This window comes from Dermochelys coriacea, chromosome 23, assembly GCF_009764565.3.
Source record: "Dermochelys coriacea isolate rDerCor1 chromosome 23, rDerCor1.pri.v4, whole genome shotgun sequence".
Classification (NCBI taxonomy): domain Eukaryota; kingdom Metazoa; phylum Chordata; order Testudines; family Dermochelyidae; genus Dermochelys; species Dermochelys coriacea.
In genome coordinates, this window is record NC_050090.1 from 5,541,176 (window position 1) to 5,553,510 (window position 12,335).

Here is a 12,335-nt window from a genome sequence, read left to right on the forward strand (position 1 = left end):
GAGCTGACAAGACAAATGCAGAGTGGAAATAAGGGGCAAATTTTTAATAATGAGGGTGATTAACCATTGGAACAATTCTTCCAGGTGGAGGGGGGATTTCTCCATCACTTGGATTCTCTCCATCAAGACTGAACACGTCTCAGCATTCAGCCCTAGCTCGACCCCCAGCTAGGGGCTGGCTGCTGGAACGGCTGGGTTGGGGTTCTCCGGCCTGGGTGATCACCGGGTGTCTTTCTGGCCGTGGTCTGTACCCTCCTTTATTTCAGATACCGCAGGGCAGCAGTGGCTAGAGATGGCCAGGCTGAGCTGGGCTGGCCCTGTGACGGCAGCAGGGTGTGGCTAACGGGCGTGAGGGGGCTGCAGCCTCGCTGGGTGAATGTAGGATAGCCCCATCCTTCCCTGGGTGCATTCACAATGCGCTCCCGGCTATACACACGCAGCGTGACCCATCCCAGGGACCTCTCCTGGGCCGCCAGAGGAGGGTGGATGAGCCGCTCCTGAGGCGCTTGCAGGGGCTGGCTTTAGTTCTTTGCCCTCTAGGCTCTTCCCTCAGGGTGGGCTTCACCCTGTCTGCCCAGCGCATCCCTGGGGCTGCCACTTCTTTAGCATCTGCATGGATTCCCTCCGGATCAGCGGCCTTGTGTTAGCTGCTGCCAGCAGCTGCTAACAGCTTGGCTTTGACGTAGAGAGTAGGAATAAGTGTGGTTAGAATCAAGAGAGAACAATCCCACAGACCATCCTCTCAGCACTGGATGGGAAACAGGTCTGGGGTGGGAAAATTTGTGAGGTTTCAAAAACGTTTCCCTGTCCCAAATCGGGAAGAGAAGTTGAAATTTTGAAAAATGTTGCCCAACAAAAATCGGGGGGAAAATTCCATTCGGGTCAAGCGACATGTTGATCATTTAATTACTTTGAAAGTTGTTTGTACTTACCCATGGTACAGGACTCTACATTTACAAAACGCTTCCCAGACACCGGTTAATCCTCACGACCACTGTGTTGGGGAGGCACTTTACAGATGGGGAGGCAAGGATGCCCCTGGTTTAGATTTTTGTCTATAAATTAACTTAAATGAAGTCAGTATGAACCAAAAAAAGGAACTTTCCACCTTTCATCCCTGCTGTGGGATGCTCTGAGAATTGTGAAGTATTTTTCAAAACAAGTTTTGAAACAAAATTAGTCAAACCCGGAGACACTGAGATTAGCGGTGTTCGCTGTTTAAGGTTAAAGATCTCTCTCTCCTTGTACGATGCAGGGTGTCAGCCCGTTGCCAGCCAATTACCAACCAGGGTGATTCTATCCTACCTCTTTAAACTCCCCTTGCGGCTTCAGATCTGGTATTTTTCACTTCCTGTCCTAAACTGCTGTGTCATGGGCTTGTTATATAGCTGCCTTGTCCCACCTTAGAGTTGGCTGCATTTTGGTGGTGGGTCGCAGTGACTCCTGATTATTGAAGGCCGTACAGGCAGGAGATTTTGCAAAGCCTTTTCCAATGAAGTGAAGGGGCTGTGGGAACGGAGTGTCGGGGCTGCGAGATCTGATGAGTTTTAAAGCCTAAACCTGACTTATGCCTGGGCTTGGAAAGGTTAGATTTTTATCCGTAAATGTCAGGAAGCGTCGATTTCCGCGTACACACGCAAACCCCCGAAAAACCATTTGGGTGGATGAAAATTGAAGTTTAAAGGCAACTCAAGACAAATTCTGCTTGAGAACTCGAGTCCCACCTTAACGTGCTAAAACACATGGCAATGCCCGTGTTAGCAGAGCTGGCCCAGGGATGCCATTTGGGTTGATTTAACTTCTTGAATCTCAACATCTACCATCATTCAATAATTATTGTCTGACAGTCCCCCCGTAACGTCCTGCAACTGGACAGTTCAGTTGATCCAAATCTTTTAAAATGCTTAAAAATAAACATCTGTCTGATCCAGTCAAGTTATTTAAAAAAGGGAATTCTGCCAAGCCCCGTTTCTAACAGCTTTAGAGCCACCCGCCTTCACTGCAGCTCTCCACGGTGCTGCTGAGAATACATGCAGAGAAACCGACGTGGGCATTCAAGTCCCAGATGATCTTCCACCACCCCTCTGGCACAGAGGTATCCATATGGCGTGCAGCCTGGATCCGGACCCTGGGATGCCTTTATGGGGCTGGTATGACATAGAATCTCGGCTTGCATTGCAAAGAGGAAGTTTCCTACCTTCAAGAGTTGCAAAGGAAATTTTCCAACCCTGGCCTGGTGTGAGCGACACAGCGATGCTGCCTGAGTCTGCAGCCAGCCTGAGCCCATCGCTCTGAGAAGGGGAAGCTGCCCTGGGTGTGACCAACACAGCAACAGTGACTGAGTCTGCACGGGGCCTGAGGGCTGATTTACACTAGAAAGGTAGGTCGACCCAGCTGCATCGGTAGGGGTGTGAAAAATTCATACCCTTGATTGGTGTAGTTAAACTGCTCTAAGCCCTAGTGTAGACAGCGCTAGGTTGATGAAGAATTCTTCTGTTAACCCAGCTAGTGCCTCTGGGAGAGGTGGATTTAGTCCAGCAGTGGAAGAACACTTTGCTTGGTCAGAAATGAGCCTTGGGACAGAGGTGCCAGTGCAAGGGTCAGACATCACTGATGCCAAAACAACTGGCCCTGCTGAGGATCTAGCACTTCTCAGCGATGGCCGGTGTCACTGTCCCACTTTGTAGATGAGGTGGCTGAGGCACGGAGGGGGAAGGGACTAGCTCAAGGCTACCCAACAGGTGCATAAATCTCATTAATTATAGTAGCACCTGGAGACCCCAACTGACATGACCCCATCGGGCCAGGCACTGCCCAGACACAAGTGACCGAGACCGGGGGCCTGTCGTGCTGGGCACTGGACAGACACATGGTGACCAAGATCAGGGCCCCATTGCGCCAAGCGCTGCACAGACACAGTGATCGAGATCAAGGCCCCGTCACGCCAGGTGCTGCCCAGACACACAGTGACCGAGACCGGGGGCCCATCATGCTGGGCGCTGGACAGACACACAGTGATCGAGATCAGGGCCCCGTCGCACTGGGTGCTGCCCAGACACAGTAACCAAGTTCAGAGCCCCGTCATGCCGGGCGCTGTCCAGACACAGTAACCGAGTTTAGAGCCCCATCACGCCGGGCGCTGTCCAGACTTATAGTGACCAAGACCAGGGGCCCATCGTGCTGGGCGCTGGACAGACACACAGTGATCGAGATCAGAGCCCCGTCATGCCGGGCGCTGTCCAGACACAGTAACCGAGTTTAGAGCCCCATCACGCCGGGCGCTGTCCAGACTTATAGTGACCAAGACCAGGGGCCCATCGTGCTGGGCGCTGGACAGACACACAGTGATCGAGATCAGGGCCCCATCATGCCGGGTGCTGTCCAGACACAGTAACCGAGTTTAGAGCCCCATCACGCTGGGCACTGTCCAGACACACAGTGACCAAGACCAGGGGCCCGTTGTGCTGGGCGCTGGACAGACAGTGATCGAGATCAAGGCCCCATCACGCCGGGCGCTGTCCAGACACACAGTGACCAAGACCGGGGGCCTGTCACCCCAGGCACTGCACAGACACACAGGCCTGGTCTACACTACAGTTAGGTCTATGTAAGGCAGCATATGTCAACCTAATTCCGTAAGCATCTGCACTAAAATATAGCTCCCACCGATGTAGCCCACTACACGGACTTAATAATGCCACCAGGGCGCCAGGGTGGGGATGGGGACTTGGTCTGTTCCATTGAGAGCCTCGTGTGGCCAGACAGAGCCACCCCTGGACAGTGTGGTGGAGAAAGGAGCTGGTGTCCAGGTTTCATACAGGGACCCCTCACCAGGTGCTGAGATGCTGCCGCTTCTGGGGTGGAGGTGGTTTATACTGGGATCCCTCTCCCACAGAACCCCTCCTGATACCCTTCAATCTTCTCTGTACAGTGCTAATTTGATCCCAAACACTTTTTCTTCTCCTTGCTCTACAGAGACACCAGCTCAGTGACGGGGGCTGCGTAGGAGCCAGCGCTACAAGAAAGTCCATTGCTCCTTCTATAGGAAGCGGCCTGTTGAAAATATGGGCAGATTTTCATCTCAGTCCTGGCACCCCTGAGTCAGCCAGGCCCGCATCGGGGGGCTGGATCAGAACCAGCGCCCCCTAGAGGGGAAAGGCCCCATGTCCCATTCTCTAATCCTCTAAGTAAAATTCCACCAAACTATAATCCCTCAACCCCCCAACGCAGCCGATGTATGAACAAAACCTTTATTCACAAAAGGAAAGAACTCAACAGATGCCAACCAGTCCTCAGTTACATTAAATAGCAGTTATTAGGGAGCTTCCTCAGCACATAGGCACCCAGCCGATGTTCACACGCGGGGGTCCCACTGTGGTCCCCATCTCCCATCCTGAGGGATCTGACACTGGTCCCCTTTCAAGACAAAACACCCAATTCAACTCCTGGGCTTTCACTCCAAAGATCTGAGGCTGTTTCTTGAGGCAAACCACATGCACAATCCCAGTGCTTTTTTAAAAAAAAAAATCATCAAACACCATAACCAAAGGGGGGTTGTGGGAGGCGGTGGCCTGGCTGGGTAGGGCTGGAGGAGGGGAGTCTATGAAGCTGGAAGGTGGGGGTTCCCATGTGGGGCAGGGGGTTTGGGATCTATGGGGCAGGATGAGAGTTCTGATGGGGGGCAGCGAGGTCTCTGGGGATGGAGGGGAGGGTCCCATGGGGGGATCTATCGGGGCTGGAAGTGGGTACCCATGGGATGCAGGTGGTCCATGGTTGGGGGGGTCTATGGGTTGGAGAAGGGGGAATCCTAGGGCTGACAGGAGGTCTATGGGGTGGAGGAAGGGGGTCCCATGCAGGGCAGGGAGTCCCTGGCTGAGGGTCTATGGGGCTGGAGAGGGGGATCCCATTGGGAGGTCTATAAAGCTGGAAGCAGGTTTTCATGGGGGTCAGGTGGTCTATGGTTGGGGGGGTCTATGTGGTGGAGGAGGAGATCCTGTTGGGGGCTGGGGGGAAGGGGGTCCCATGAAGTACTGGAGGTTTATTGGGTGCAAGGGCGGGTCCCATGGGTGACTGTGGGATTTATGGGGTTGGGGGGGTCTATGAGGTGGAAGGGGGACCCATGAGGGGCTGGAGGTTCCTGACTGGGGGTTCCCATGGAGGACTGCGGGTTTAATGGGTGCAGGGGAGTCCCATGAGTGACTGTAGGATTTATAGAGTGGAGGGGGATCCCATGCGGGGCTTGGGAGTCTATACGGTGGAAGTGGGGGGGGTCCATGGGAGGCCGGGGAGGTCTATGGGATGGAGGGCAGCACCCCGCCCCTCACCCCGAGCTCTGGGCGGCCCCGTTCGGCCTCTCCATGATCGGTGCTGTCGAGGCTCCGCGCTCAGAGGCGGGGCAGGCAGGCGATAGGGCGGGGCCGGGACTGGGACTGGGGGCGTGGTCTCGGTAGGAAGAAAAGGGGCGGGGCTTTGAGCGAGATGGGTAGGGGACAGAAGCAGATAGGGCGGGGTTTCTTGGGGGCGGGGAGGGGCCTTTGTAGGAAGGGGCAAAGCCTGAAAATGAGGGGGAGAGACGTAGGTGGGAGCAGCCTATGGCTCTCCGGGGAGGGATTTATTAGGATGTGGGCGGGGCTTATGCATATTTGGGGCGGGGCTTATACAGATGGGGCTGGGTCTCTAGCTATGGTGCTTCTCCTGCAACTGCAACCCGCATTGAGGACAGGACATAGAGGGCAGGCTCTGCCTCGCCTGCTCCAACCTGCAGCCCCCTGGGTAGTCCCCTGGCCCAGCCATCCTGGTAGCCAGCCCAGCAGCAGCCATATACCTAGTCACTGTACCAGGGTTAATGGGGGACAGGATTTATCTGGCTTTTTGGGGGGCAGGAGGAAGGCCAGGATCAGGCCCCCGGAGTAAGGGGAGAAGGATCGGGACCCCCGGGGGGAGGGGACTCGAGCCTTGGGTTGGGGTTAAGCCCTTTCCTCACAACAATGGGGGTCCAACATGCAGCAAAGTGGGGCCAAGCTGGCGTGGGGGCTAATTGCACCCCAGTCCCCCCGGGGGAATCTCATCCAGAATCCCCCTCCACACACACACACACACACACACACACACAGCCAGGGGTCTCTGGGACACAGGGCAGGGAGTGTTCAAGGGCCCCCCCTCGGTGGCTGGGATTAGCTGTCAGAGGAGAAGAGGAAACCAGGGGCTCGCCCACCAAACCCCCCAGAAAAACATTCTTGGCTTGCTAGCCGCAAGTCAGGTGCTGCCGCCTCCCCGCGCTCTCCAGCAGAGGGCGGCAGAGAGCGGCGCTGATATTTTTCAATGAGCTAGTACGTCACTCAGACGCCTCCCCTCGCTCTCCAGCAGAGGGCGGAAGAGAGCAGCGCTGATTTTTCAATGAAGCCCGGAGAAGTGTTTCTCAAACTTTTGCACTGGTGACCTCTTTAACATAGCAAGCCTCTGAGTGCGACCCCCCCCCTTATACATTAAAACCACTTTTTAACGTATTTAACACCATTATTAATGCTGGAGGCAAAGTGGGGTTTGGGATGGAGGCTGACAGCTCACGACCCCCTATGTAATAACTTTGCGACCCCCTGAAGGGTCCTGACCGGCAGTTTGAGAACCTCTGATGGAGACTAATGGGCTGGGTGCTCACCCTGATGGGACATAATGTTTGCCAGGGCGGGTCGGGTGTCCTGGGGCAGGGCCGGGAAGCCAGGCAGAGATAACACATTGTTGGTAAGTGGGTGAAGACTATTTCTCTGGTTGGGGTGTGTGCTTTAAGGAATGTGGAAAAGCCACTGGTCTCCTGCTTTTCGAAAGAGCTGGAGCTGGGCTGTGTGTGCCAAAGACAAAGCTGACAAATCTAGGATCGGGTCCATCTGTGACTCCGAGCTTTTTGAATAACAGAATTGGCGATGCCGTCTCCAGCTTTGGGTTTGATTCTCACTAATTCCTCCAACTCGCCGCTGGAGGGTCTCCATTGGATTGGCAGCGCAGCGTCTGCCAAGGGTCATCTGCAATGAATCAACATCATCTCAGCATGACAGCCAAGCGGAGGATCCACTGGAGCTGTGTCCTCCCCGTACTGCTGTACCGCTGTGAAACACAGAAACACTACCGCTCAGACTGGGCACAAAATGTCAACATTATATGCTGGGCATAAAGTCGAACGACTTTATTCATAACGCAGATGTTTATGGTCACTCCGGTCTACAGACAGTCGGTGTCTTACGCTTTTCACCCATGTCGTGAGAATGCCACAAGACATTCCAGCGAACGCCGTTCTCTGGGTGGCTTGTAACATCCGGGATAAAATTCCACCAAGCAAGGGGTGGAGGTGGCCCAGAGGCAGACCCCCTAGTACATGGGTGCATCAACTCTGTTCCAATGTTGGACTCTCAGGCCATCATGGACGGTGGGTATTGAAGGCAGGGAAGGCTGAGCCTCCCCAAATATCCTTGCATGGCCCCACCTTTGCCCTGCCCCCAGGCTCCTTTCTGCTTCCCAGCGCTGTGCTGTAGGGAGGCTCTTCCCCCATGGCTGGAGCTAATGAGGGCTGGCCTGCACTCTGGGCCTTGGGGGTGGGCTGTGCCTCCTGCCCATTCCAGGGCTGGGGAAGGGGGCTGCTTCACCCGCCCGGTGTGCTGGTGGGGGAGAGCATGGCCAACCGCCTGGCACTCTGGGGCTGGAGGAGCAGGACCGCACCGCCCAACTGGCGTGTGTGTGGGAGATGAGAGCACACCACCCACCCACCCACCGGGCGCTCCAGGGTTGGGGGAGGAGGGCTGTGGTGTCCACTCAGTGGGCTGTGGAGGGAGCCAGGTGGGCTCGGGGCTGGGGGGTGGGGCTCTGGGCTTCAGCAGGAGGGGCAGGGCCTTGGGCAGAAGGAGTGGGCTGGACTAGGGGCTAGCCTCCCCAAGCCTGGTTCACCCAGCGCCCATGCAGGCCATCGAGCCCTTGCGGCCGTGCAGAAACAGACCAAATGGCGAACAATCCCTATGGCTGCCGCTCGGCTAAGCGTTGAAGTATGTTGGATGGGGTGGCACTAGCTGCATTTTTCTTTGTCTTAAAAAATGCGGTGGGATATTGATGGTGGCTGCATATGCTTGCTCGGAAGAAAGCACCATCGGGTGCCTGGGTGAGCAGTTGGTATGGATAAGGCATTGCTGTGTGTATGTTCAGTTACAGAGACTGGATGTCTGGTGTCTCCGGAAGTTGCTCGCCATTGCTCCCCCAGTAAAGGAGCAAGGCTTGTCCTGGCTCCCAGGAGTCACACCACAGCATGCCGGGTGGAGGGATAACCAGAAGGCACTGCCTCACTTAGCAGCCAGGTGTCTGTAGGGGGTGTCGTCTGGATCCAGCCCGGGGATCCTTTTATGTGGCTGGTGTGACGTCGTCAGAATCTCGGCTTTCACTTCAAAGAGGAAGTTTCCAACCCTCACAGTTGCAAAGAAAACCTTCCAACCCTGACCTGGTGTGATGGACACTGCCTGAGTCTGCATCCAGCCTGAACCCGTTGCTGGGAAGCTGCCCCGGGTGTGACCGACACAGCAAAACTGCCTGAGTCTGCAGAGGGCCTGAGGGCTGCTCCACACTAGAAAGGTAGGTCAGCCCAGCTGCATTGCTCAGGGGTGTGAAAAATTCATACCCCTGAGCATGGTAGTAAACCTGCTCTGTGCCCTAATGTAGACAGCGCTAGGCTGATGAAAGAATTCGTCCGTTGACCTACCTATGGCCTCTTGGGGGTAGCTGCTGTGAAGGAGAGACCAAGGGCAGGGTGAAATTTGCCCTTGGGAGGAATGTGAGCTGGTGGGGACAGGGGGGGAGGCAGGGGAAGAAACCTTCATTTTAAAAATGTGTGAGAAAAGTTATGGCTGAAAAGTCCCATGTAGCTCCAGGCACTGACCTGGTGCTTTCCAATCCCACTCCACAGCCCTCCCCACCCCATCAGTCCCTGCAGCTCCGCCCGCTCGCTGAGCCCAAGGCTGAGCTGGCTTTGGGACCCACTGGGGACAAGTGCAGTGCGATTGATAAGCATTACTGTGGGCCTGCCTGGCACACACCACCCCAGAGGTGGCTGTGTGTGAATGCTGACAGGGTGGCCTAGTGGATGGAGCAATGGTCTGGGACTCAGGAAATCTGGGTCCTAGTCCCAGCACTGACACTGATCTGCTGGATGACCTTGATCAAAACCCTTCCCTTCACTGTGCCTCAGTTTCCCCATGAGTAAAATGGGGATAATGAGACCGCCCTCCTTTGTAAAGTGCTTTGGGATCCCCTCTTGAAAAGAGGTAGGTGGTGGTGTTATTAATGTGGGCTCTGGGCTCCTGGGACGCAAAACACTTTATAGTTACATTATTGCTATCTAGTCTCTGGGCCTGGCCACCCTGTCCCATAATGCACCTGGCTATCTGTTCCATGCGAGGTCAGGGGAGCAGGCGGCTCCTGGATGTAAGGTCAGGTCGTGGCCTGGTGCCTGAGGGTCTGGCTACATCTGCTGAGGCCGTGTGTGGGTTTAGAATGTGGCACAAGTCGCCCTCTAGTGGCTGGGCCACATGGAGATAACAGCCTACTACTGCTGACAGCTATTGGAGATGCACTTCCAGCGCTGCAGGTCCCAGGTTGGATCCCCGCTGACCGTCCGGGTATCTGTCTGGCCACAGGAGTGCCGGTGCTACACCTCATCACAACCCCCTTCCTGTGGGTCTGACTCATGATAAAGGACACGGAGCAGAACCTGCACCCCCCGACCGTGGAGAACCTCTGCAAGATCCTGGCTGCCTTCCTGGCCGAGTACCTGTGGCTGTGACTACTCAGAGCCTCCCCTGGCAAGGGGACCAGCCCCTCCCTGGGCCTTACAGGATCCTTCGCTCTTCCTGGGCAGAGCTCCATGGAGCCAGTGGCCAAAACACCCCAGGGTCCAGGCAAGGCAGCTTGTGGCTTGAGGGCTCTGGGCTGTGGCAGCCCTGCAGGGGCCGGAAGAGGTGTTATGATGAAAGGACGGGAAGGGAGATTGTGTTGAGACCCTGCCTTGGCCAGGGTCGGTGGCTGCAGCAGGACTGGGGCTGGCCCAGAAATGAAACCTCTTGCTTGAGCCCCTGGAGGTCTCACTCTCTGAAGAGGCTGATGCCCAGTGGGCTGGGCCTTCCCTTCCTGGGGGCTTTCACATATTCTTTGCAGCTCCAGCTGCCCCAGAGGGGGGCCTCAATCCCAGCTGGTCGTGTCCCCTGGGGCCCATGGCTCAGAAGCCGGAATAACTGGGCTGAACCTGGACTGTGCCAGGGGCAGGACACCGGGGGCTGCAGGGAGGAAGGCCTGCGCTCTCTGTAGTGTGGCCTCCAGCTGCCGGCCCACCAGGGGTGCTCCTGTTTATGGGGCCCATCCAGCCCTGGGGCGCCTCTCGTAACAAAGAGCTGCCCCGTCAGTGCTGCTGCCCCCTTCCCATAGCGCCCCCACATGCTGGGCAGCCCTGGGCACTGTGCGGATGGGACACTGCTGCTGGCATGGCTGTTCCCTCTGCTCCAGCCCCCTCCCACCGGTCTCCAGCCGCAGCCCCAGCTCCCATCAACAGGAGCAAACCCCAGCTCCTCTTCCCTTCCTGCCGGGCCTGTGTGTGACCCATGTGGAACCAGCGCCCCCTTGGTTTCTCTCCACCTCCTCCCTCTGGACTGAGAGGCAGCACAGCCTAGTGGGCAGAGCACTTGACTGCACCCATGGGATCTGTTCCACGCTCTGCCACTAACTGGCCCTGTGAGTTTGGGTAAAACCCTTTCCCCTCCCTGTGCCTCAGTTTCCCTTCCACCCTGTGTCTAGTTAGACTGGGAGCTCTTAGGGCAGGGACTGTCTGTCTCATGCTCTGTGTGTACAGCACCTGCCGCAAGGGGGCTTCTTAGTGCTAATCTGACAGACCATAATCACACCCTCTGAGCTCTCCCAGCCCAGCCCAGCGGTGGGGGGTGGTTATGGTTTAACAGGAGATGAAATGATTCCCGGTGCTTCAACTTTTCATGGGCTGGAAGCTGGTTTATTTTCACTGCTCAGAAGCTCCCAAGCAAAGCAAGCGCTAAGCCGCAGGGGTGCTGGGTTAAAGGCAAATTGCACTTGAATTAAAAACCCCTTTGTGGGACTCTGCGACCCCCCCGCTGGGTCCTTCCCAGGCACCTGCTGTGTGAAGATCCAAACACTTTGCCCCCCCACGAGAGAGAGCGGCTCGCGGGAACGGATTGTCGAGGTGAAAGGGGCGAGGGCTGAAAGCTTTGAGAGCCAGACCCTGGGGGCCAGGCAGAGCTGAGTGTCAGGGCTCGGGGACACTTGGGTTCCCTTTGTGGGGGGGTTCAATAGCGACCAATTTCTGGGGGATTCCAGGTCAGATCTTCGCTGCAGATCTCAGGGGGGCTGGGGGCAGAGGCGGGTTTGACTCTGGAATTGATAATTGCTCAGATGCTTAACACGGGAATGGAGGCGACATTTCCTGAGCTGCCCAGGGATTGGCAGGGCCATCGCCACGGAGCTCAGCTGAGGCTTGGCCCCACCCCCCGGACGCTGGAAGACCCTGGGCCTGGCTGTGTGTGGACCCGGGCTAAGCTGACGTGCCCATTGCGGGCGGGAGCGAGGGGCTAGGCCTGGCGTCTGCCGAAGGAAGCAGCCTGGGGGAAGCAGGTGGCTCCAGGCACCATTAGAAATCTGAGCCCCGGGGGAGGGGGGCAGCAGAGCCCAGGGGAGAGGGGAGCGTAACCCCAACTCTCAGACCCCTGCTCTCTGGGCCCCAGGAGGCAGCAGGTGGGTGAGAAGCAGGAGGCTGCCCCCTGCTGGGGGGAGGAGGTGTTGCTCAAGCAGGTAGAAGCCACGGGTGGGGTCAGCGATGGGCACAGGGGCTGCCCCGAGGCTGCAGGGACTCGGGTGTTGAACCTGGGCCCCCTGCTGATGATCCTGGAGAGGTCAGTGCCAGGTTAGTCAGTTAGTACATCACGACGTAGTTGGGGCTCAGGATGCCCTTGGAGATGGCGCATTGAATCAGTTTCTTGCTGAGGTTCAGGGCGACGGCGCTGGGCTTTGTACCTGCTGGATAAAGCATCCCCCTGTTAATCTCACCCTGATCTCTGTCCCGTGTCTGCTGCTCAGGGGATGTGACTGTGGCCTGAATAAATAACGCCCCCATACTCCCGGTCTCGATTGGCCACGTCAATGTCACTCCCCCCCACCCACCTGCTGCATTTCCTGGTGCCCCTTACACGGGGAGCTTGACCGTGGCGGAGCCCAGCGGTATGGCAGTGAGGCCAGCTGGGTTAGCCCAGGGACAGATCTCTCACTGAATCCCATCCCCCACCCCC

General features: G+C 56.7%; 1 protein-coding gene across 3 annotated transcripts in view; it reads right to left on the reverse strand.

Annotated features, from left to right (window-relative positions):
- Nucleotides 1–11,676: 11,676 nt before the first annotated feature.
- LOC119847405 (peptidoglycan recognition protein 3-like) overlaps nucleotides 11,677–12,335 on the reverse strand; it is a 65,336-nt gene continuing 64,677 nt past the window's right edge. For all 3 annotated transcript variants that reach the window (XM_043501311.1, XM_043501312.1, XM_043501313.1), the window contains exon 5: nucleotides 11,677–12,066. In XM_043501311.1, the coding sequence (XP_043357246.1) occupies nucleotides 11,963–12,066 (104 nt within the window). In that variant the 3' untranslated portion in view covers nucleotides 11,677–11,962. The remainder of the gene's footprint in view (nucleotides 12,067–12,335) is intronic.